This window comes from Nesoenas mayeri (genome assembly GCF_963082525.1).
Source record: "Nesoenas mayeri genome assembly, chromosome: 12".
Classification (NCBI taxonomy): Eukaryota; Metazoa; Chordata; class Aves; order Columbiformes; family Columbidae; genus Nesoenas; species Nesoenas mayeri.
The window spans coordinates 2,525,942-2,550,086 of record NC_137547.1 but is presented as its reverse complement, the minus strand read 5'-3'; the positions used below and the strand labels follow the sequence as shown (position 1 = coordinate 2,550,086).

At 45.7% G+C, this 24,145-nt stretch overlaps 2 protein-coding genes across 5 annotated transcripts in view; one reads left to right on the top strand and one right to left on the bottom strand.

Moving 5' to 3' along the window:
- Positions 1-14,996, top strand: part of MYLK3 (myosin light chain kinase 3) — a gene marked incomplete at its 5' end in the record, with an annotated part of 36,629 nt that extends 21,633 nt beyond the window's left edge. For all 4 annotated transcript variants that reach the window (XM_080351749.1, XM_080351750.1, XM_080351748.1 and 1 more), the window contains 9 exons: positions 3,480-3,585; positions 4,658-4,751; positions 5,037-5,146; positions 6,416-6,557; positions 7,624-7,694; positions 9,067-9,195; positions 10,455-10,607; positions 11,872-12,004; positions 13,366-14,996. In XM_080351749.1, coding sequence (XP_080207875.1) covers positions 3,480-3,585; positions 4,658-4,751; positions 5,037-5,146; positions 6,416-6,557; positions 7,624-7,694; positions 9,067-9,195; positions 10,455-10,607; positions 11,872-12,004; positions 13,366-13,437 — 1,010 coding nt within the window. In that variant the 3' untranslated portion in view covers positions 13,438-14,996. The remainder of the gene's footprint in view (positions 1-3,479; positions 3,586-4,657; positions 4,752-5,036; positions 5,147-6,415; positions 6,558-7,623; positions 7,695-9,066; positions 9,196-10,454; positions 10,608-11,871; positions 12,005-13,365) is intronic.
- Positions 14,997-16,661: 1,665 nt separating this feature from the next.
- Positions 16,662-24,054, bottom strand: ORC6 (origin recognition complex subunit 6; the record flags this gene model as incomplete). The annotated part of the gene is made up of 7 exons (XM_080352298.1): positions 16,662-17,323; positions 17,975-18,046; positions 19,263-19,375; positions 21,089-21,178; positions 22,225-22,388; positions 23,156-23,285; positions 23,990-24,054. The coding sequence occupies 7 exons, from the start codon at positions 24,052-24,054 to the stop codon at positions 17,148-17,150; spliced, it is 810 nt and encodes a 269-aa protein (XP_080208424.1). The 3' UTR covers positions 16,662-17,147.
- Between the last annotated feature and the right edge of the window lie 91 nt (positions 24,055-24,145).

Genomic DNA, 24,145 nt, shown 5'->3' with positions numbered 1-24,145 from the left:
CCACCCACAACCCACCTCTGGCACTGCCCCATGTCCTGAGAACCTCATGTCCGTCTGTCCAACCCTCCAGGGATGGTGACTCCAGCACTGCCCTGGGCAGCCTGTTCCAGTGCCCCACAGCCCTTTGGGGAAGAAATTGTTCCCAGATCCAACCTCACCCTCCCCTGGCGCAACTTGAGGCCGTTTCCTCTGCTCCTGGCGCTTGTTCCTGGGGAGCAGAGCCCGACCCCCCCTGGCTCCAAGCTCCTTTCAGGCAGTTCAGAGATCAGAAGGTCTCCCCTCAGCTCCTGTTCTCCAGCTGAACCCCCCAGGTCCCTCAGCCGCTCCATCACACTTGTGCTCCAGCCCCTCACCAGCTCCATTCCCTTCTCTCCACTCGCTCCAGCACCTCAAGGCCTTTCTTGTGAGGTGATCCCACCACCCCTCTGGCCGCCATTTTGAGCCCTGAGCTGAGGGGCCCAGAACTACCCCCAGGATTCATGGTTTGGCCTCCCCGGGTCCCAGCACAGGGACGGTCACTGCCCTGGGCCTGCTGGCCACACCAGTGCTGGTACCAGCCAGGATGCTGGTGGCCTCTTGGCCACCTGGGCACATGCTGGCTCATGTTCAGGCACTGTCACCAACACCCCCAGGGCCTTTTCCTCTGGGCAGCTTTTCAGCCGCTCTTCCCTGAGCCTGTGGCGTTCGTGGGTTTGATATAGGAGTGGGTGTCCTGACCCGGATCTGACTTTCTCAGCAAGGGCTGAAGATGAGTTGAATACATGTTAAATTGCAGCATAAGATATCTGGTGATTAATTATGAAATTGCTTTAAATGGGGGACACCAAAAACTGGTTTACGGAAGTTTTACCCTAGAAAAACTTGAATGTTAAGTGGATCATTTTTAACTGTTTTAGCTTCCCAGGAACTAATTAAACTTAATAGTTGTAATGTTAATGTTTGCAGCTTTAACTTGAACATTTTCTGCAGAAGTGTTGCTGCTAGGAGAAACTCCCTGATTTTACTGATAACTGTCATTGTTTAACAGTGCTGTGTGTTTGTGCTGGTCTTTCCAGTTGCCATAGAATGATTAACAGATTGAGTGTAATTTTTTCAAACTTCCAGATATTTCTTTTCATGTGACCTCTTCTTGTTAATGCATAAACTAAGATGTTGATCTTGTGAAGGTGTCCAGTGGTTTTACTGCGTTATTCCTCATCTGTAAAAGACTGTTAGCAGTAAAATCCCTAACTTGAAGTAAAAGATATTTTGGGTATTTTCAGCACCTCCCTTCTTACAGCTAGCTGCAAATGCAATGGTTATTTTACTTGCATGCCGCTCTAAAAATAGTGAAGGAATCGCATGCCTAATATTATCCAAATACTTCGGTGCTTGTCTGAATTCCAGTAGAGGAAAAAATAATGGTGTGTTAGAGGGACACGAAGCAAAGAGAAGAGATGGGAGAGTGGGCAGTGAGCTTCACACTCACATTCGGCTCAGGGTGGTTATTTGAGCGGTTGCTCAGCAGTCAGGGCCGGCTCGCGTGGGCGATGTGTTGGCCCTGGGGTTCCTGTCAGAGCCCCCCGCAGCACTAGGGCTGTGGGAGGGATCGTGTGGTCCCAGCTCCACAGCAGCAATGCCCGGCTGGGGAACGGGGCTCATCCCTTGAGGAGCAGCTGTGGGGAAGGTGGGGAGCGCAGGAGCGTGGTGACGTGGAGCTGTGGGTATGGGGAGCACGGGAGGCAGCTGAGCCTTCTCATTGCACTTAGAAAACACAAGGTGATGGGCTCTCCAGTTTATGAGGGTGTCATGGGGGCACCCCGAGGTTAGTTTAAGGGACAACAGGGTCCAAAACAACTGTTATTAAACCGGTGAGAAACGGGGTTTTAGCACTCCAAAAGTGACTTGAATACAGGTTCGGATATCAGTTGAGGAAAATTATGAAGGGGCAGCAACTAATACAACAGGCGGTCCACAGAGTGCAAGCACATGGCTTCACCAAAACAGTGCCGGAGCCGTCCCTGAGTCCAGGAGGAGTACGCACTTGCCTGAACACGCTGCGGGAATATTTTGAAGAGATACACGTACTCGTAGTGAGTACGGGAAGTGTACACTCACAATTCTGCGAGGGTAAATTTATAATACACTCGCAATCCTGCGAGGGTTAATACACGTGCAAATGTGCACGGAATATTACACGTGCTTATGTGGAAGCAGGGGAGGAAAATACACCCGCGATTGTGTGAGGAAATAATTTATACACGTGCTCGTATTGAACACAGAGAGTTATACGTGCAAATGTGCACAGAAAGTACACGTGCTTGTATTAAGCACGGAAAGTACACGTGCAAACGTGCACAGAAAGTTACACGTGCATATGTGGAAGCACGGGAGGAAAATACACCTGCAATTATGCGAGGATTAATTTTACACATGCTCATATTGAGCACGGAAAGTTACACGTGCAAATGTGCATGAAAAGTATAAATATACTCACAATCCTGCAAGGAGAAATTTTACTCACACCCGTGGTGGCAATGCAAGCGGAGTCTCCATCCCGGGGGGGCTCTCGGCGGCAGCATCTCGCTCGTGCTCCGAGAGACCCGCCACAAGGGGCGGAGTCTCGACAAGAATCTCGTTTTTATATTGGCTGATCAGATCTGACTGTGGGCATTCTAGAAGCTTCTCTGCACCCCCACCCTGGCTGTGGGTGCCCCTGAAGCCTCCAAACATCCCCCACACTGGCCGCAGGCGCTCAGCGGCTCCCTGGCGCCCCGACACTCCTTTCTCCTAATGGCCCTGGCCAGGGGCTCTGGGGCCAAACAAAAGAAGGTGTCAGCCTCAAACAGCAGAGACAGAGGGAGATGTGCCTTCTCCTTCCATACTGAAGGAGGGAGAGGGAGAGAGGAGGGTTTGCATCCTGCCACAGAGAGACAAGGTACTACTAGAGGGAGTCCAGCAGAGGGCTATGAAGATGCTGAGGGGTTTGGAGCATCTTTGTGATGAGGAGAGACTGAGAGAGCCGGGGCTGTTGAGCTGGAGAAGAGAAGCTGAGAGGGATCTGATCAATGGATGGGTGGGTGTCAGAGGATGGACCAGACTCTGCTCAGTGGTGCCCAACACCAGGGTGAGGGGCAGCGGGCACAGACTGAAACACAGGAGGCTCCATGTGAACATGAGCAGAAACTTGTTTGCTGGGAGGTGCCAGAGCCTGGCCCAGGCTGCCCAGAGCGGGTGTGGAGTCTCCTTCTCTGAGACATTCAAACCGCCTGGACCCACCTGTGTGACCTGCTCTGGTGACCCTGTGTTAGCAGGGCTGGGCTGGGGATCTACAGAGGGCCTGAAACCAACCAGGCTGGGATTCTGGGATCCTGTGATTCTGTGATTCTGTGATTCTGTGTGCATGTTCTGTGGATGGAAATCACTGGTGTGAGGGAGGTGGAACTGGGTGCAGTGATATGTGCAGAAACATCTTGGTGACCAGCTTGTCTCCTCTTCAGATGACAGCCCTTCTCCTCCAGCTCCTTTCGAACATCGCATAGTGAGCGTCAAGCAAACAGAGGTGACAACGTGCTACTCCGTTTGTCGTCATGAAGTACTGGGGGGGTAAGCATCCCTGTCCCTGATGCTGTGGTGCTGGTGGTGGCCAGGGCGTGGAGAAAGGCGGTGAGCTGGAGAGCTGGCGCTGGCTTCTTCAGCCGGCCCCGCTGCAGCCAGAGCCAGCAGGTCCATCCCCGAGACCTTGGGGCTGTTGTTGCTGGGCTCTTTGTATCTGTTGATTCTGGGGTGTGAGGGGAGGGTGTCCCTTAGACGACTGATTTCTGCCCCAGTTCCATTTTCAGACACCTGACTGTGATCACGGATTACTGCTTTTTGCATTTGTTATAATAATCCTGTCCACAGCTGGTGTTGTGAGAAAAACCTGTAACCTTCAGGCAGACAGATTCAGAACGCTTGAAGTCAGCACAGCCCATTAGGTCAAGCAGCTTCCAAAACTTTTTTTTTCCATGCTGAGCTCCACGTTAAAGAAACCTAAGGGAGAACTTATAATTATTTTGTCCTCATGTTTAGTTTTCATTTATGGGAAGTCTGCAGCTGCTTCAGGCTTTGTATTCTCATATACTTACTTATCTGACAAGAAGCTCTGATTTACAGGTTGATCCAAGCACAAATATGGCTTAATAAGATGGAAGAAGGTGGTGTTTAGAAACCATCCCAAGGGGCATTAACTTATCTGGGTGACATGGGGAAGAATTTACAACATGCAAGAAATGCAGTCTGTGGAGTGGCTACAGTTACTGGTCTTATAGTCATTTAAAAAGTTATGAGATCAGGACAGAAATATCTTTGTTAATATACCCACTAATGCATCACTGAAGGACAGCAAGCGGGTACAGTTACAAAGCCGAAAAAGAATATCATCAGGTCATCCTACCACAGTGAAATGTAGTAATATGAAGGGGGCATAATATTTTAATGTAAGCATTGAACAACTGGCTGGAAAGATAAAACTAATCCTTCATAAGCTGAGAGAAAGAGGAGATCCATGCTGCTGGCCACCTGATTCTGTCCACTTTGTCCTGTGCTATTTTTAATCAACGACTAGAATAGTTGCATGAAGAGTTTCTGGGGTGAGCTGGGTCAAGCCTGTTTCCCATCTTTCCTTTGGTATCAACAGGGGGCGATTTGGGCAAGTTCACAAGTGCACGGAAAAATCGACTGGTCTCAACCTGGCAGCCAAAATTATCAAAGTGAAAGGAGCAAGAGAGAGGGTGAGTGTGTTGCAGTGGACCCGGGTGAGCAGGCGCTAAGCCCGGCCTTAGCACAGGCGCCAGCACGGAACTGCTGCCCTGGGTCAAATACTGGAAAATGCCTCTTAGTAAGGAGCAGCGTGGACTTTGCATGACTGCTTGTCATCTCCTGTTTTGGGGATTAAACCTTCTGTCCATGTGAGACTTGTGATACAGCTGTAGTTGGGTTTCACAAAAAATTGTATTTGAATATATTGGAATTTAAGTATATATTGCTCATTTTTTGTTAATTTGTTATTTTTTCAGGAGGAGGTAAAAAATGAAATTAACATCATGAACCAATTAAATCATGTGAATCTGATCCAGCTTTATGATGCTTTTGAAGCCAAAAATAATATCACTCTGATCATGGAATAGTAAGTTTAAATGATCTCAGGAATTGTCAGATGTTTGGGTTTTCTCAGGTCACTGAAGGAAATAGGGAGTGATAATTCCAAGGTGGGAAGAAGACTTGCGTGATTTCCCAGCCTAAGAGAGAGTTGATTTCACTTTCAGAAGGAGAAAAATATATGTTTTAAAGGCAATTTCTTCAGGTTAAGTATTATATATTGGGCAAGATTACAGTCTAAACAAATGGTATGAACAGCAGTTATCTTTTAGGGTATGAACCAAATGACAAGATTGCTAATGAACAGAGCTAAACTACGGTTCATTTTTCATTTAAGTTTAACTTTCAGGCCCCAACAATGTCCCTGGCTACAAAATTACATAAAAGTGTTGGGGGTCAATAAAATCTCATTAGAGAGAGAGTGAAGGTGAGAGACCCAGACAGGCAGAGTCTTGCAGGGTGTGTTTTAAGTAGAATTAAAAAAGACACGGAGAAGGTAGGAAGGTGATGAATCATATGCATGGTCTGCTTACTTCGAATAATTTTAGGATTAATAAAAATGTCTCCTCATTTGAACCTAAATAGGAACATTGATCGCCATCAAATACGGAATTCACAAAAGAGAGTTTTCATGATGTGCACCTGCTGCCTTTTCTGTGCAGTGGCTTTACAAAACCCTGAAATTTTATAACCTTAAAACTGAGAACTTACAGAACTAATTGTTAATGACATGGAGGAAAAAATAATACAAAGCAAATATAAATATGATAAGACATTTAAAATATGTATGTTGAAATCAATACCTGAAGTTTTTACCTTGCAGAACCTTGTTGGAGCTGTATGTCTGATGTAATTTTCTCCTGATTTTTGTGCAGAATTAAGTTCAAATGTCAGCTTATGTAAAACAACTTTTAGTTTAAGAAGTTTGTTTTAGTAGATTTTGTAGGTGGAAGACTTCTTTTCTCTAGACTAATCAGATGAGCAAGTATTAGATAGTATGGTACTCCCTGTAGGTTCTCCAGGCCCCCATCGGATCACCAGGTTTTGTGGCTTTGGGTTTGACTTGAATCCCCCTCAAGTGTTAACAACAATTTTTCCATTTCTGAATTTAGATTGCTATTTAACTTCACACTCAGAAATTATTTTCTTGAAGTCATTGAGAGTCCTGATACACTTTATATTGGATGTGTTCTTAGGACCCTTGTTAAATTAGAGAGCCTAAGTTCCCAATTTGGAAATAAATTGAGCTAATGAGGAATTTTGGAATTTTTAACACTTTTCTGTGTCAAAATTTTAGTCTTGATGGTGGTGAATTATTTGACCGGATCACAGACGAAAACTACCACCTAACTGAGCTGGATGCGATCCTGTTCACCAAACAGATTTGTGAGGGAGTCCACTACCTGCACCAGCATTACATTCTGCATTTAGATCTGAAGGTCAGTATTTCATACCCTCTGCTCATTAGTGATGCTGTGGTTTGGACCACCACAGAGTCTCTAATTACAAGAGTCATTTTTCATTTAATGGATTTAGGTCATCAAGGAATGGACTTAATAAGTTCAGCAGCCAGGATGAATGGAGCTCTGGAGACTGAATGCTCTGTTCTCTCCCTGTTGAACCTTCTTCTGCCTGGAACTGAACAGCAGTCAAATGAACATGTTTTCCTGATGGCCCCTTAATAACTGTTCTTTTTCAACAGAAAAAACATTTTCTGTTCTGACATTTTTCTGTCACTTAAGTTATTCCGCACATAATCTGTTTCTAGTCTTTGCCTTCATCTCATGCTAACATGCTGCCATTTCCTCTTCAAAATGCTATCATGTGTAAAATTATTTCAAAAGGAAAAATAGCAAACTGTAATTACAGCTGGGGAATATTAGTACTAGCAATTAATGATTCAGTATTACAAGAAGAAAAAAGTCTTTTGACAACTGAAGTTTTCAAGCTTCTGAACAAAATGGTGGGGATCTTGGTGGCATATTTTAACTCCTTTAGAATCCCCTGGGAGTCTCACATAGCTCTGTTCACTTACATGCCATAAAACACAGCATACAATGGAAAAAAAAATAAAATATCCTAGCCGAAAAAACCTTTTGCCTTCATGGGCAAGCCAGAGGATGCGTTTGATGTGCTTCTTGTGGCTTTTTATGGAGTCACTTTTATATTTCAGGAGTAAATTCAGAGAGTAAGACTCAACCACCAGACCGACTCTACCATTTTACACAGGGGGGCCTTTCCCTTTCCAGGTCAGTTTGTCGCTATGGTGAAATACAGGAATGCTGTTATACAGGAACAGAAGTTAAACTTCTTTATGAGAGGTCCAAACCCAAACCTTTCACTAACCCAGTATGCCAGTCAAATCCTTCTCTCCCGTGATAGGACTAGAAGGAAAGGTATTATACTAAAAATGGTGGTTGAAATATCTAAAATTTCTGTAGCCTTTTGCTAGATCTGTCTCTCAGTCATGCATTTAACTCCATGTACCCTCTTCTCTTTTTGTAGCCTGAAAACATACTATGTGTAAATCACACAGGAAATCAGATTAAAATCATTGACTTTGGATTAGCAAGGAGGTAAGATAGTCCACTTACAAACTTATTTAAAAAAAACAAACCAAACCACAGCCACAACCCTCTGACATATTTTTGGTATTTCTTTGTTGGTTTTTTTAAATGTATTTGATGACTCTAAAGTAATTGTGCTGTGTGAATGAGCTAAGCGGTATACTGCTGCAGGCAGGAGTTTTCTGCTGTGTGCCTTAATTATCTAATTACTTTTTCCAAATAACATTTATGTTGGATAAAGCTATACTGCTGTTCTAATTATCTCAAAATATTCCCCATGGAGACCTTTTTACTCCAGGGACCCTCTGAAGGCTCTCAGACATTCATTGTGCAGGTTCAAGTTGTGGAAATTCTCTACTGAACTCTTTATGCAGATGAGTTGATTGAAGTTGGGGGGAGGTGGAATGTGTTTGAGCCCTCCCATGTGAGACAGGAAACCCTCAGAGAAATACGGGCTTTTCTCCGTGTTTTCACTTTGCTCACACTGGTTTGGAAGAGAAAGCTGTGGGAGCATGACTCAGTTCCCCTAGAATGAAAAATAATTACTCCTGTTAGTGTAACAGTAAAGCACAAACGTTTTTCTATTTCTTTTCTAAACCCTTTGAGGCTTTTGTTAAGCCAAAAAAATGGTACATTCATGCATTTATGTACCTACGTGTGTGTATGTAAGTATCTGTCTAAGAGCTTTTTTCTTTTAAAATGTTTTATGAAAACAGAAATGGATACATGGAGGTTTTGCTTTTAAATTGAGAGGACAAAGATGGAAACTTCTGTAAAAGCAGTTTTGAAAACAAGATATTCAGGAAACAGAAAAGTAAAAGCAATGCTTTAATGGTTTATTCCATCTATACAGAGCTGCTGTCAGCGACAATTATTACCGGCTCCATTTCATAACCTTTCCCTTTTAAGCAATAAAGCAGAATCAGTTTCTCCATGTATGGATGACTGTTTAACTTGTTAGTCCATATAATCCTCTTCAGATTCCCATATTAGCAGTTCTGTTGTGCTCATATCTGTTATACACACCTTCACCCTGAGCTGTAGCTGGGTACATCCCACGAAGCACATGCGCTTTTAGTGGGAGCCGCTGTGTTTGTTTGGTGCTGGACAACACCTGAGCGCAGCCACGGAGCCGCCAGGGGTGGCCTGGCCAGGGTTTGGTTGCCCTTTGTCTTCCCTTTGGTTTTGTCCTGGCAAAGGGATGGCTGATGATGTAATCACCTGAAGTCACTGCAAAATTCACCCATTTATTTTTTAAAGCCCTTAACGCTGTCCTGGTCGCCTGGGTGAGTCTGCTGTGCCGGCTTGGCCGTGCCCTGATGTGCACAGCACTGAGCCGCGTTGTGCTCCCAGCACTGCTGCCTGTCTCTGTCCGGTACAGGTACAAACCTCGGGAGAAGCTGAAGGTTAACTTTGGAACTCCAGAGTTCTTGGCTCCTGAAGTGGTGAACTACGACTTTGTCTCCTTCCCAACAGACATGTGGAGTGTGGGCGTCATCACCTACATGTTGTGAGTACCCAGGCGGGTGGTGGTGCCGGTGCCGGGGGACATGGAGCAGGAACGTGGCAACCACCCAGCCCCTCTGGCTGGGACTCCTCCTCATTCATTTTGCCAAAAACCCAAAAAGCCTTTAATGCCAAGGCGTCTCACTGTGTATACAGAGTCTCTGAACAACAAATAATCATTTTCACAGAATTATTTCAGTTGGAAGAGACCCTCAGGATTCGAGTCCAACCATAACCTCACCAACTCTAGCACTAAACCATGTCCCTGAGAATCTCTCCTGCAGGTCTCACTTCCATATTAAGCAGCAACTGCTCTTGCCCAGTTTGTAGTATGGACTCAGTCATAACATGCCTGAACGTACTTTAGAGAAGGTATGAAACAGAACATAGTTTATTCAAAACTTCAGAAAGCTTACTGACTTAAATGCTCTACAAGCTGCCAGTTTTCTTCTGTCAAGCAGTCAGAGCTTCCTGCTGCGGGTGGGCTGAAGAAGAGGCTCCTTAGCCTTCACTCCATCATTAAATCAACTTTATTTCTCAAAGACCTTTTGATAAATGTAAAAATATTCCTCTCCCTTACCACCTTATTTAGCAAGGTTACATGGCTCTGGTATTTTTTTTTACTCAGAAAAGTTACCCAAAGCATGTCAGAATTTTCATTTTGATTGCATTCCTTGAGGACTTCTATTAATTTTCAAATTCGCAATCCAATTAATGCTGGGTTCTAGGCCATGGGTCTAAAAAAATGTCATGTCACAGACAGGGCTAAAACTCTGCTCTCTGGATGGGCCATGGACGGCATGTCTGTCCAAAGCGTTCTGGGGAGCTGACTGTGCACCCAGAATCCTTCACAGACGCTTTCTCTGAACTGGATAAACTTCTGGTTTAAATTTGTATGTTAAAGTAATAAATGACTGATGCAATAAATCTGGGCTTAGAGATGAACTGAATGAAGTATGCCATTGTTCAGAATTCAGTTTAATTTAAGCCAAATGTGGATCCAGGCCTCAATTTAGGAAAGCTCTTGAGTCCTCCCAGCCCCCTGAGCTGGGAAAGCACCGAAGCCTGGACCTGGACCCCCGCTGGATTAATTTCCTTGGGGATCTATTAACAGTGCGCTAATGTGACAACGCATCGCTGCTCCAGACCAGGGAACCCCCCGTAGCCGACAACAATTACAAAGCAGAGGGTCTGTAGAAGGAGAAACACTTCTTGTAGAGGAGAACTACTTATCTCCCTCCTATGTTTTTCTTTTTTTCTAAGGCTTAGTGGCCTGTCCCCATTCCTGGGAGAAACTGATGCAGAGACAATGAATTACGTAGTGAATTGCAACTGGGATTTCGATGCAGAAGCGTTTGAACAGCTATCAGAGGAAGCTAAAGACTTTATTTCCAGATTACTCGTGAAGGAGAAAAGGTACCTCTTTGTCTAATCATGAGGACAGTAGCACCTCATAACATTAAGTTCCTACCAGCCAACTGTTTGGATTGCGGTCAACAGTGAGAACTTCGGATGTGACATTTTTGTCTGCTGTGTCTGTGCTTGCTGGGCAGTTCCTCAGTGATTCAAAAGCCCCTATTTAAAAAAAGGTCTGTGTACCTCGACTGAAGAAAGTTGCTTTCCCAGCAGCATCGATACAGGCAGAACAGAGGCAATCTGGAAGGATTTGCTGTGTAGCAATGTCTTTAGCATTCCTTCTCCAAGCAAAAGCTATTTCTGTTGTTGCTTTGGGTTCTCACAAGCCCTGACACAAATTGCAAAAATGTCTCTTGAATGCCATGGAGGATAAATGGAAACTACAGCTGCAAAAATGTGCATTGTTCTCTTCTAAAGTGGTCTACATGCTCCTTTTGGGACTTAACTCTGCATGTGGCTTCTAGTCTGGGCTCCAGTGAAATAAAAAGTGATTGCACATATGAAACAGCAGGAGGGTGAGGATGATATTGATGTCAGATCATGGCTATGGGGTTGGGTAAGTGAGAAGAGAAACTTTTCTCTTGCTGAGTAGTGATACAAATCTCATTGAAATGATGCACACAGTAAACAAGAATTCCAAGAAGTGCTTAGAATATTAACCACTTCCAGATCAGATAAATCAGTTCTAGTACTAATTACATTTTTAACAGCAAGTCGTATGAAAAGCTTCAAATTTGGGCCTTCAAATTTGGGCCTTCAAATTTGGGCCTGTAGTTAAGTGTCGGGATATAATGTATGCTTAACTTGATCCAAGGTTAGGGTGAATAGACAATTGTGCTTTTTAAATATGAAGCACAGAATAAGCCTGTACTATTAGGACAGACAGATAACACCACCAATATTATTTTTCTGTATGCACTGATTCTCTTGGCAAAGTTCTGCATTCACATAACAAAATGATACATAAACTAATGAATGTATACAAGTGCTTCTTCAAAGGAAAACAAAATAAAACAAAAGCCTAAAAAGGCAAAATATAGTATTTAACCAGAGCTCAATCGACCCAGCAGCAGCTTTTCCCGCCATGTGCCCTTTGCCCCGTGGGTGCAGGTGTCATTAGGATCCCGCACATCTTGGGAAGCAGCTCCGCTTGTTGTCTGTTCATTTAGGGCAGTTTCTTTATCAAGAATATTGAAACGCGCAGGGCACTCAGAAAATGGCCCTGGGGGAGCGGGATTTCTGTGACAGAATTCCTCTCCTGCAGCTGCCGGATGAGCGCGACGCAGTGTCTGAAGCATGAGTGGCTGAACAACCTGCCGGCCAAGGCCAAGAGGTTCAAGCTTCGCCTGAAGTCCCAGTTGCTGCTGCAGAGTTACCTGGCTCACAGAAAATGGAAGGTAAGCAGACAAAGCTTGGGAAAACCAGCTCAACATGGGCAGAGCCATTCCCTGCTTTTTCATATGTTAGCTCACTTTTGCCTACAGGCTTCTTTCTTGCAAACATGAGTTTGGGAAGTCTATTTTCGGTTGTAAATGGAGGTTTTTTTTTCCTGCAGTCTGTTTTTAGCAAATTTGGTTTCAGTCTTTACTCCCTCTGATTGGTGTTTAGAAGTTTCACATGTTTTCTCTTTACAAGTTCAGAGACTTCAGGTGCTCCTTAGCTTATATTAAACGTTCTTTCTCTTCATATTGGAGAGATTCTTTCCATTGACAACAGTCACATTGTTCCATTGTCACTATGGAGCAGGGATACACCATAAGGCACTGTTGTGCCTCCTGTAGTGGAGAGTTCAAGTCTGGGAGAGAGAAAATATTAGGCTTAAACCCATCCAGAACCTTCAGGACCTTTATGATAACCCAGTGCTCCTTTAGAACTGGACTAAATTTTATATAAAGAAGTGGTAGATAAGAATTTCTGTTGGAATCTCTCTTAGATTCTAGCTAATCGATCCTGAAAGGTGAACACAGTGATCTCGTTATGAAGATGCCCGTGGCAATGGGAGGGGAATTCAGTGAGGACCACTGCCTTTTCTTTTGTCACTGCAGTTGTAATTCCTTGCCAAGGAGTTAAAACAGAGGTTTATACTTTTTCCACGGCTGCACTCCGGCCGTTTGGTCATAGATTCCTGCACTCACATTCTAAAAAATACATAATCTAAAGCTGCACCACTGTACAGTCCGTAGTGATGCTGCAGAGGTTCCCAGACCCAGCAGCGACCGGTGGGTCCCCAAAGCAAAGCTGCTCCGTGCTGCCCCACTGTCCTGGCTTTGTTAAAAACAAGACAAGTTTCTCTTTCAGTGAATTTTTCTTTCAGTTAAGCCCTTCTTAGTAACTGTACTTTTCTGAAGCTGGATACGTGTTTTGGTAGACATAGCAATGGAATGCAAGGTTGCTGATAAGGATGTGTGTCCCATAAGTGAGGGAGGCAAGGAGGAGTGAACTGAATGGGTGACTAAAACTGACCAACTAAGTATTCTATCCCATCCACGTGATACTTCATATAAAAGTGGGGGATCACGAGGCTCTTATCCCTTTTTCCCCTCTTTGATTATGGCCGGCCTCTGGGGAGAGCCCTACGAGTCGTTCCTGCGAACTGAGGTCTAGTGACAGACCCTGCATCCTAGAATCCCGTTATTTTATTGGCACCCGAACAGGGTGTAGGTAAATGGGGTAAATGGATTTACCAAGAAGAAAAATCCATGTCAGCCACATTTCCCTCACTTGCACTCACCCTTGGACTGTTCTATTTTGTTCACAGAAACATTTTTATGTGGTGGCTGCTGCCAACAGGCTGAAGAGGTTTCAGAGTATGTCTGTCAAGCTTGTGTAAGCTCCTACGAAGCCTCTGCCACTCATGGAGCTGGACATGAAGCCATGGAAGAAGGACTCAGTATCTTCAATAATTTCTATCCCGTTTGGGTCTGTCCTCCTCAAATATTCTGTGTTAGTGATAAGGTTCCAGAAGCACCTCAAGGAAGAGTCACTTGAAATTACTTCTCAAAGCAGAAGCGACCTTCTTTGGTTTTATGAGCTTTTCCTTGTTGTACATAGTGATAGAAAAGGTGGCTGTCACGGGGCTGGCTGCTCACTGGAGGCTTCGATTCTGCAGAGTATTGTTGGTGTGTTCACACCAGAAAACATCTTGTTGGTTTTGGTTCTCACACGTGGGACCTCTGAGGACTCCCCACACAACCAATGTACGGCAGCAACTTCAGAGCACTGCCACAACAGCGACACAGCTTCTCCCTCATGTGTTTGTTACTTAGAACAAAAGATATTGGATATTCCTTTCTTCTATAATTTTCCCAAAAAGATTACTTTTCCACCCCCCAAACATGATAATGATTCAGTGAAACTACTCAGAGTTGAATGGTTTGGGTTTGTTATTATTTTTTTTTAAATTATTCTCTCCTTTAAAAAAACAGTCACTGCATAGTTGGGAAATATGAGCAATTCTGGTTTAAAGCAACTTAAGTCAATTAGTCCATTGCTGCTTTTTCTTATGGTGAGTTGAACTGATCAAGGTTTGGAAGGAGATAAGTGAAACTGCCACAAAGAAAAATCACCTAATGCCTGTTGGGTCTATGCAAAAAGATCTCATGTTGTCCAGAAAGAAGAGATTTCCAGACATCGTTTGGTATGTGTTTAACATTTTTAAGTGCTTCTCATTGGCTGTGACTGCAGCCCTGAGTTATCTAAGTTTTACTTTGAGGATTTTTCTCCTGTCAATTTTAATGAAGTCTGAGAAGTTGATGTGGCGTGATATGTTGATATGGTTTAGCGGCAGGCAAATGCTGTTACTGCCAGACTCTGCCTTTAGCCCAGTGAGGAGGCTGAAGCCCCATTTTCCCCCACTTTGCTCTTGAACTTTAAATGTTTTCTTCACAATACTGATTTATCTTGGATTTTAAACTTTCGCCTGACGTATGAAGAGTTGGAGCCACTTGCAGTCTCTCAGCTAAAAGTATGAAGTTATTTATTCAACCCGTGGTTTCCTTCATTCCTGTTCTGGATTCTGCAAAATTCAGTGTGAATTGGATGGGGTCTTAGGAAAACTAGAAACTAATACTACTAAGACCAATTTTCAGCAAAGGCATCAAATCACTGTAAAGTTCCCTTTACCTTTATAGCCTTTCACGTCCCTTGAATTAGCAAAAGTGTTGGTTGCTAATAAAAAGGTTTGTAAGACTGACTTACCCAAGTCTAGTTATCTTTTCCACTCTAGTGCTTCTCACTTTGCACAGTTCAGAATTCTGGACTTCTGCAGCATTTCCAGAACTGAGACAGAGAAGAATTATTAAAGTCAAGTGAAATAATCTTGAAATCATGTGAAAAAATCTTGACGATGTACCACCTTCTGTGAAGGCCCACTTTTGTTTGTGTTTTCCTTCCACCGTGATTCTGCATGCTACATGCGATTATATTCATTGGTCTGTATATTTCAGAATTAATAATAATAAATTACATTACAGTGGAACAAGCCTATTCCTCAGTTTTAGTTTAACACCCCACCAATCAAGCCTGCAAGCATCTTTGGGCAGGTCTTAGCAACAGAATGCTTATGTCCAGGTGGGATTCCGCCCATCCTGAGGACCCTCTGCTACATATTAGACCAGCTGTTCAATGGCAGATATTCTGTCACAGCTCTTCCTCAGTGTGAGTTGACTGTCGAATGTTTTCCCTGCACATTAGGCATTTGTTTGGAGTCCATTCTCTGGTAGTTACTGTTACATTTCAGAACTCTCATCTGGAATGAAATTAGCTCTTGTTAATTAATGTTGGCTTCAAGTAATTTCCTTTTTTATGCATTGGGAGAAGTGAAAGGAAAATGGCCAGTAAGTTTTAACTTAACAATTATTGTGTGCTTCTTCCTCTGTTCCTGTAAGAGTGTCACACATCAATGCTCTCTGCTGTCTTGTACATATTTTCTTCCCATTTTCTACAATATGAGAAGGTGCATCTGGCCAGAAGGATGACCGTTTCCTAACAGAAAAACAAGAAACAACCTTTAGCTTTGGCAGCCAGCACGTGGTTCTGCAGCACGGCGAGAGCCCCCTCGGCAGCTTCACAGGGCGCTGCACCGCGGTCCTGTGCACCTTGCTTTGTGCTCTACACAAAGCTGAGGACAAACTGCGGGTGACACGGAAGTCACTGGAGCACATGACAAAAAGACCAGGCCCCACGCTGCTACATACAGCAGTTAATAACACTGACTACCGCAATCTGGGTGCCGCCTGTGCCACCCAGGGAAGCGGGGAGGGGTTTGGCAGGTAGGGCAGCGTTTCACGCTGAAATCCCAGAGTGTCAGGGGATGGAAGGGACCTGGAAAGCTGATCCAGTGCAATCCCCCCATGGAGCAGGAACACCCAGATGAGGTTACACAGGAAGGTGTCCAGGCGGGTTGGAATGTCTGCACAGAAGGAGACTCCACAACCCCCTGGGCAGCCTGGGCCAGGCTCTGACACCCTCACCCCCAACAAGTTTCTTCTTTCAGTGGAACCTCCTGTGTTCCAGTTTGTACCCATTGCCCCTTGTCCTATCACTGGTTATCAAAATGCTCAGACATGAACTCACTCACCTGCTTCACATGGACACTTGGACTCTTCTGGGTTGTTTTGAAACTGAGGGTTTATGAGTTAACTTCTCTTTGCACATCCCAGGCACAAAACATGCAAGAGAAATGGGCAGAATACTTGGACTGGTTTTATTGCAGTTACACCAGCCCTGAGCTGCTACAAGTTGTGATTTTCCTTCAGAAAGTGGTTAACACAAACTGCAGTTTTGCACAGCTGGGATGGACATGTGGGATGCAGAAGCTGCCTCTGAGAACCAGAGGACAGGGCACTCTCTCCTCTCCTCTAAGTTTATGATGCAAGATGCAAAAAACCTGTATTACCCAGCTAAGATCCCGGGCACCTGGACACCTTCCTTCTTAAAGCACAGTCATCTCCTGGACGTCTTTCATTTTGTGCTCTAAGGGTTTCACGTGTGACTAGTGCCAAGAAACTCATGTCACCATCCAAAGCTTTTCCTTCCAGTATCTTTATTGCTGCTTGGAATATTTGGGACCCCTTACAAGCACAAGAGACTACCATACAGGTCATAAAAGTAAGTCAAATTTAGTGACTAAACAATATTTCTTCAACAGTAAAAACAAATTAAAAAATTGTCAGTCTTTTAATTCCTCTGGTCGTTTTGCAGTTTAAGAAGGCACCGTTAGTCCTCTCTCTTTTTTCACTGACTACTTCCAGCCAGGGGCACAAGGGCACGTAACGTAGAACTTATTTGTACTTAACCCAGCATTAGAATGTTACCTGCTTCTTGCAGCAAGAGAAATGAAGCTCTTCTGCTCCCAAATGCTGTAGCTGCTCAGGTACCAGCCTGGCGAGTAGTCAGACAGGCTTCTTGTACAATCACATCAATTCTGGTGTCATTTACTAAAAATTACATTCTTAAATACTTAAACAACTAGCTCATAAATACAATTAGCTGACTACCAGGCAGCCATCTGCTACTGGAACTCTTGTTGGAGCAGAAGAGTCAAGATGATGCGCAAGCAGCAGATGGATTACTAGGTGGCACTACAGAGCCAGTCCCCCTACTTGTCTCTTGTGCCTTAGTAGCTTTTTCCAGGATTTTCTTTTTCCATTCTTCATAGTCTTGCTCTATTTCAGTCTTTGGCCATTTGCATGGTATCTCCTCCTCGTCTTCAGATCCTATGAGAAGAAGAAAGCCCATGACAGGCCACCATGGGCACTGTGTTGCTGGTATAAACCATGGCGGTGCACAAACGGACGGGCACAAGCACGGGTCTGTCACTGTGTTATCTAACGCTGTGGTTTGCTGCTCCCTGCCCCTGCCGGCACAGCCACCTCCTCACCTCTGTATCTGACTGCAAGAGCTGTCCTGAATTCTAGGAGGACTACTCAGCCTAAACACCATTGTCCTGCTAGGTCCTCTTCGTCCTTTCCTTAGCCAGGACTTTGCAGAATGGAGTAAGCTGCTGGGAACTGAATATTATGGCATAGTATAAAACTGGTAATAAAATACAGGACATGAAGAAAGACAATGAAGCTGTGTCAGGGGAAGTCCAGACCAGACATGAGGACAAGGTTCTTCACCGAACAGGCTCCTGCAGAGAAGTGGTCATAGCACCAAGCCTGTCAAAGCTCAAGGAGAGTCTGGACAACGTTCCTAGTTGAGTGGTTAGTGTCAGGTAGTCCTGCGAGGAGCAGGGTCTTGGACTCAACGAGCCTTATGGGTCTCGTCCAACTTGACAGATTCTACAATAAAATATCATTAAGCAGCAACAAAGCTCAAGCCTGCTCTGGTGAGGTGATTCTAGTTCACAGGTAAACACAACTTACCATTTTCCTTCTCGCAGTGCTCCAGTTTGGTCTGCAAGTTTTCAGGTGTCTCTGCAACCAGTGGAACATCTTCTTCTTAAAAAAAAAAAAACAAACAGAGTTGCTTTACCTCTGAATGGCGTCTGGTGCCCCAAGGGTGTTCTACACGCAATTATCTGACAGCAGAGTATTGTCTTCCAGTCAGAGGTTCCCTGGCCCAGCCCGGTGCTCCAGCTGCACGGGTTCACGGGCACTTTAACCAGCACTGCTGCTGCGTTTGGAACCACAACCATCCACCGTGTTTATACCCCCAAACGACTCTGCTACTCTTCTGGATTACTCAGGCAGGATTATCAGTTATTGCTTCCCTTTGCAGCCCATTTCCACACTTTGCATTACAGCTGCCCCCAACACATCTGGGGCTGTGCAGATATACAGATGCACACTCTTCTCGGAACTGATACAGAAACTCCCAGGGGCCCTGAGCTGCCTCACTGGTGGGGTAAGGTTTTGGGGTTTTTACAGGGCACTGCATAGGTCCATGCCTGGGGAGAGAGCAGATTTTAGTTTGGGTTCAGACAGCACAATCCAGAAAGCTTCACGATATGAAGCATGAAGACAGGGTGAAGCAGCGGTACTGTCAGTGGGAGAGTAAGAATGAAAGCACGAAGAAAGGAGATAAGCGGGAAGGAGCAGAGATACAAGGACAGGGAGATGTGCGTTGTATTTCAATTTTTTTCCTCCACACAAAGGAGTGGCGAGAGCTGCAGGTTCAACGCTGGGCAAGAAAGGTTCCTCAGGTCTGCCACTGGTATGTGGAGGGACATGTCAGGTAACGGCTGAGTTAGTACCAGAAGAGCAAGGCTTACGCTTGTTAATCCTGCAGTGGGGAAAGGAAAACACAGAAGTGAGTCAGTCACAGCGAGAGAGGTGGCAAGATGTTTGTTAATTGGTGGGTCACGTTGCCATGTTAACAGAGCGCAGAAAGCAGGCAAGGAGGAACCCAAGACAGGCTAGGTAGCATGTGAGAAGCAGGCAATAAATTGCAGCAGCAGAGAATGTAAGGAGCAGTGAGCATTTGAGAAGAGAGGAAAATATTTACTTTTGGCCTTGCCAAGTGCTAAGCTGTTGCGACTTCCCCGGAAGCAATGACTGTGACCTGAACTGCAGGAAACACGTTGGGATGGATGGGCAGGTTTGGCTGGAATAGCTGAAGGTCATCAGAATGGAATCACCAGTGGAAAAGGATGGGGCTCTGTGCAGCCAGGCCTGGGCACACTGTTGTACAGGGATAAAGCCAAAAACTTACTGCTGAGCTGCCGGCTTATCTTCTCCAGCTGATGGCACAGCCGGTCAAATATTGCTTTTTTTACCCCAGACGTAGCCAATATTTTAGTTTTGTCCACTTTTAGCTTCAAACACCTACAAAGAAAAATTTAAGTTATCTGTGCACAAAGCAACACTCCAGCAACTATCGCTCAGGGGATGTGACATTTACTTTACCAGCACTGCCTGTGAGCATGAGGAAGGCAGGCCTGAGGCTTTGTCCTGTCTAATCCTTGTCGCACTCAGAAATAAATTTGCCTGAAAAAACAGACTCCTACACTACTCAATCAATACAGGTCAGGAACTGAAACTCTGGGTTAGTTCAAGTTACACAAGGAAATTCTACTAGGAAAAGGTACTTTTTGGATTTTGAGGAAACCAGGACAAAATCCCACTACTGCAAAAAGCTGAATGGGATCCCTGTGTCAAGAGAACATTTGTCAGGAGCTGTGCTACTACACAGCACCCAAATTGCTTCCTAAGTTTATTACAAAGCGTAATACTGAGAGGGGAGATATTTGCACGCAAGCCCATTCTTACAAAGGGTTGGCTGAGGCAGGTGCTCCTGCAGCTGTTGGATCCACCTCCCAAAGGCCAGAGCACTCCTGGGATGTGGGGCTCAGGGCTTCCCCTCCTTCAGAGCAGCTGCTGCGTGGGGCTCTGGATCACCCAAGCAGCCGCTCTTCACCGTGAGCAAGAAAGATGTCACCAAAAGCCATGCAGCTTTTTGTTCCGTGCCCAGCTCAAATCTGTCCTGACAAGGGAAAAAAAGTTCCACTAAATTTGAAAATGTTACTAAGGGATTATGTTGTGCCGGTTAAGCTGAGAGGAAGGAGGGCAAAATGCAAAACTCTAACAGAAGTTCTTCAGGCACTGCCATGGATATGTCCTAATGGAATTATCCACAGCACTCAGTTACATACCAGGGAAGATGGGTTTCATTTGTTTTAGGATAAGTAACTCAATTTCCTTTTCTGTGTATTTGATACACTTGTGCACTGGGCCCTTGTGGCCAGGAAGGCCAATGGTACCTGGGGTGGGTTAGAAGGGGGTCAGAGAGGTTCTCCTGCCCCTCTGCTCTGCCCTGGAGAGACCACACCTGGAATATTGTGTCCAGCTGTGGCCCCTCAGTTCCAGCAGGACAGGGAACTGCTGCAGAGAGTCCAGCGCAGCCACCAAGATGCTGCAGGGAGTGGAGCATCTCCCGTGTGAGGAAAGGCTGAGGGAGCTGGGGCTCTGGAGCTGGACAAGAGGACACTGAGGGGGGACTCATTCATGGGGATCAATATGGAAAGGGGCAGTGTCAGGAGGATGGAGCCAGGCTCTGCTGGTGACACCAGTGACAGGACAAGGGGCAATGGGTGCAAACTGGAACACAGGAGGTTCCACTGAAAGAGGAGAAGAAACTTGTTTGGGGTGAGGGTGGCAGAGCCTGGCCCAGGCTGCCCAGGGGGTTGTGGAGTCTTCTTCTGTGCAGACATTCCAACCCGCCTGGACACCTTCCTGTGTAACCTCATCTGGGTGTTCCTGCTCCATGGGGGGATTGCACTGGATGAGCTTTCCAAGTCCCTTCCAACCCTTGACATTCTGTGATTCTTCTAGAGGCAAGTGCAGTATCAGTTGGACACTTTGCTGTTAGGAGGGTTTGCTAGAGCTGTCTCCATTTCCAGGAGCAGAGCAGCAGGATGTGCTAAGCAAGACTCTTCAGACTATTTGGACATGCTGATCGAAGCAGCTGCTTCCACTCCTGCATCTCTTTGGTGTCTCATGAGGATTTGAGCCCATAGAAGATCCCTCAAATGTACTCACCTGCATGCAGTGAATAGTGCCGCTGTTAGAAAAAGTGGTTTTGAGAAATCGAGGTCCATTTGCTGTGCTTCAGAGAGACTGGATTCATACCTAATGAACAACAAAAAGTGATAATTGTGTAGTGTGTCTGCCTCAAACGAAGCTGTTGCAATGAGTTTGTCCCATGGTCCCCAGCAGCTGAGCAGGTCTGTGGATCCCTCGGTCCTGTGTGATCCAGTCAGGCACAAACAGCTGAGATGGGCAAGAGAGACCAGAGAAAAGCCACCTCCTCTTTTTGAGTTAAAGGTGTTTTAAATTAGGGATCTGGATCAAGGCATGTCAGTAGAATCTACTTCTTGTGCTCCCCATTCACACAGCACTTCTATCTACATTACATCTGAAAGTTACAATGAGATGCTTTGCACGAATCCATCCCATAAAAGAGGGTAGAATTACAGTTTCTTTGATTCATCTAATATGTATAGCTGAAGGCTAAAATATAGAAAATGACAGGATGGCTGTGTAGCACTAAAGAATTTAATTTTTTTACCGTCCACCTGTCCCCATGCTATTTTTTTTTCAGTTTGTATTAAGCACTGACAAGCCTTTGTTCACTGACCTGCAACTCAGAATATTCTAAATCCCTAACAGCATTTAAACAGGTGCTATCAGGGTGGCAGCACTCCAGAACAGAACTCTTCAGTAATTGCTCGTTAAAGCAGAAGTGCAAAATTTTGGTTGAATCTCCACTGAAGTGTTCTACCTATCATTTTTAGGAGTAATGCATATTTTAAGAGATCTGCTCCTCCAGAAGGCAGGATTTGTTTCTATTAAGCATTACTTCTAAACTGTGAGATGATCAGCAGTTAAACAAACACAGTGTGGTGCTATGGACAAACACAGGGACTGGGAGTCCTGTCTTTTTTATACTATTCCCAGTTGAAGAACTGGAGCTCAAGCAAGGACTTACAGGCTGAGGCTTTCTAACGTGTATTCTAAGAAATGGCCCAGATCCATGGTTGGATTTTCACTGCTAAGAACCCACCTCGCCACTCCAGTCAGCGGGAGACATGTGGCCCTTCCAGCCATCGTGCTCTTTACACATCTAATGAAGAACCTCACCACTGAGTCCCACTGCGGCTGCAGAGCTCCCTTACCTCTGCAGTATTTTTGAAGCAGTGTTCACTGCCTCCACGCAGCAGAACTGCACAGCCAAGTCTCGCATCCCCAGTCTGGGGTTCACCTCTAGCAAACATTCCAAAGACTTCATGGAACTTTGGTACGTTGTCTTGTTCAAACCAGAGAGCTTCACAAAATAGCTCTTTCAAGAAGACAAAGACAAATGCCAAGAATTAGCAAGGTTCCTTCACAACATCTTATTCAGACAACCAAAACAGATTAGGGAGAAACTATACAACACTTTAAAATAAAGTTCAATTGCTATATTAAGCAAACTTGTGCAATGAGTGATGTAAGGTTTGACTGTCCCACCTAGGAATACCAGATCTTTTAACACAGTGTTATTTTTAGACCATTTCCCTGGAACTGAGGTTTGTCTTTTCCATATAATATGACACAGCCCTTTTATCACAAGGTGGTTAAAAACAAAGGTAACCAAGGTCTGGGCAACCTTAAAAGATGAGCAACACTTTGCTGCTATTCCTCACAGGGTCAGGTGCAACTCAATTCTCCTCTGTCTGTGAGTGGACAATCACAATCACATTATTTTGGCAATCTGGTGCCATTGACACGGCAGGTCTGCAGATGGACATCTGCAGATACTGCTATCGACAGAGATTCCTTAGAGCCACTGCTTCCCTCCCACCATAAAAGGGACAGGTCTTAAGTTTAACATCCTTGTTGGTAGTTTATTTGTTACTAAAAGAACTGAAATTATAATAAAGCAAACTTAACTTGTGAAGTGACTACGACACTGATCTCATTTTGCCCCATTTCAAACTCTGAGTACTGAAACTGTGTTTAGCAGCATACTGGCTCTAGGATAATGTCACTTATTATCATCCCTTTCTTCCTTTTAGTGTACTTAGGAGAATGCACCAGCCAGCCAAGTCATACACTGTATCTTACTTTGTCAACTGGTTGTTTCATGGAGCTGGCTGCCAGGTCCAGGCACATCACAGCACTGCTTGTTGCCGTCATCTGAGCCATCAGCCCTGTGCACTTCACCTGGGACAGCCGCAGGTACTCTTCAGCTTTTCTGCAAAACAAGCAGCCCTTGTTAACAAAAGCACTTACAAGACAGTAAGAACAGGACAGGAGCTTTAAAGGAATCACAGAATGTCCTGAGCTGGAAGGACCTACAAGGATCACTGAGTCCAGCTCCTGTCCCTGCACAGGACACCCCACGGGTCACCCCGTGTGTCTGAGGACGGTGTCCAGTCTCTCCTTGAACACTGTCAGGTTGGGCTGTGACACCTCCCTGGGAGCCTGTTCAGTGTCCAGCACCTCTGGGGAAGAACCTTTTCCTCATGTCCCACTGCCCCTCCCTGGCACATCTGCTGCCGTTCCCTGGGCTCTGTCACTGTCACAGAGCAGAGCTCACCCTGCCCCTCCTGCTCCTGCTGAGGAACCTGCAGCCCATGAGCTCCGCGCTCAGAGCGCACCGGAGCCCGGCCCGCCCGGAGCAGCCTGGGCCCGGCCGGCGGCAACGCGCACCCAGGGCGGGCGGGGAGCTGCCGGGGCAGCACGGGCTGGACCCGCTGCTGCGGGCGGGAACTGCGCTGCCCCAGCGGAGCCGCTGCCGAGAGCTGCTGCGCGGGGACCGGAGCGCTGCGAGGCGCGGGGGGCGGGGGGCAGGGGCCGACCCCGGCACCGGCACCAGCACCAATACCAACACCGACCCCGGCACCGATCCCGATCCCGACCCCGGCACCGATCTCGACCTCGGCGACCCCGCGGTACCCGATGACCGCCGGGTCGCGCAGCCCCAGCCGCGCCGCGAACCGCCGCACCGCCCCACGCTCCATCTCACACTCCCGCCTGCGCCGCGCGGCAAGCCGACACGCAGCCACGTTCGGCAGCGGACTGGCCGGCTCGACCGCCAATCATCGCCCTCTA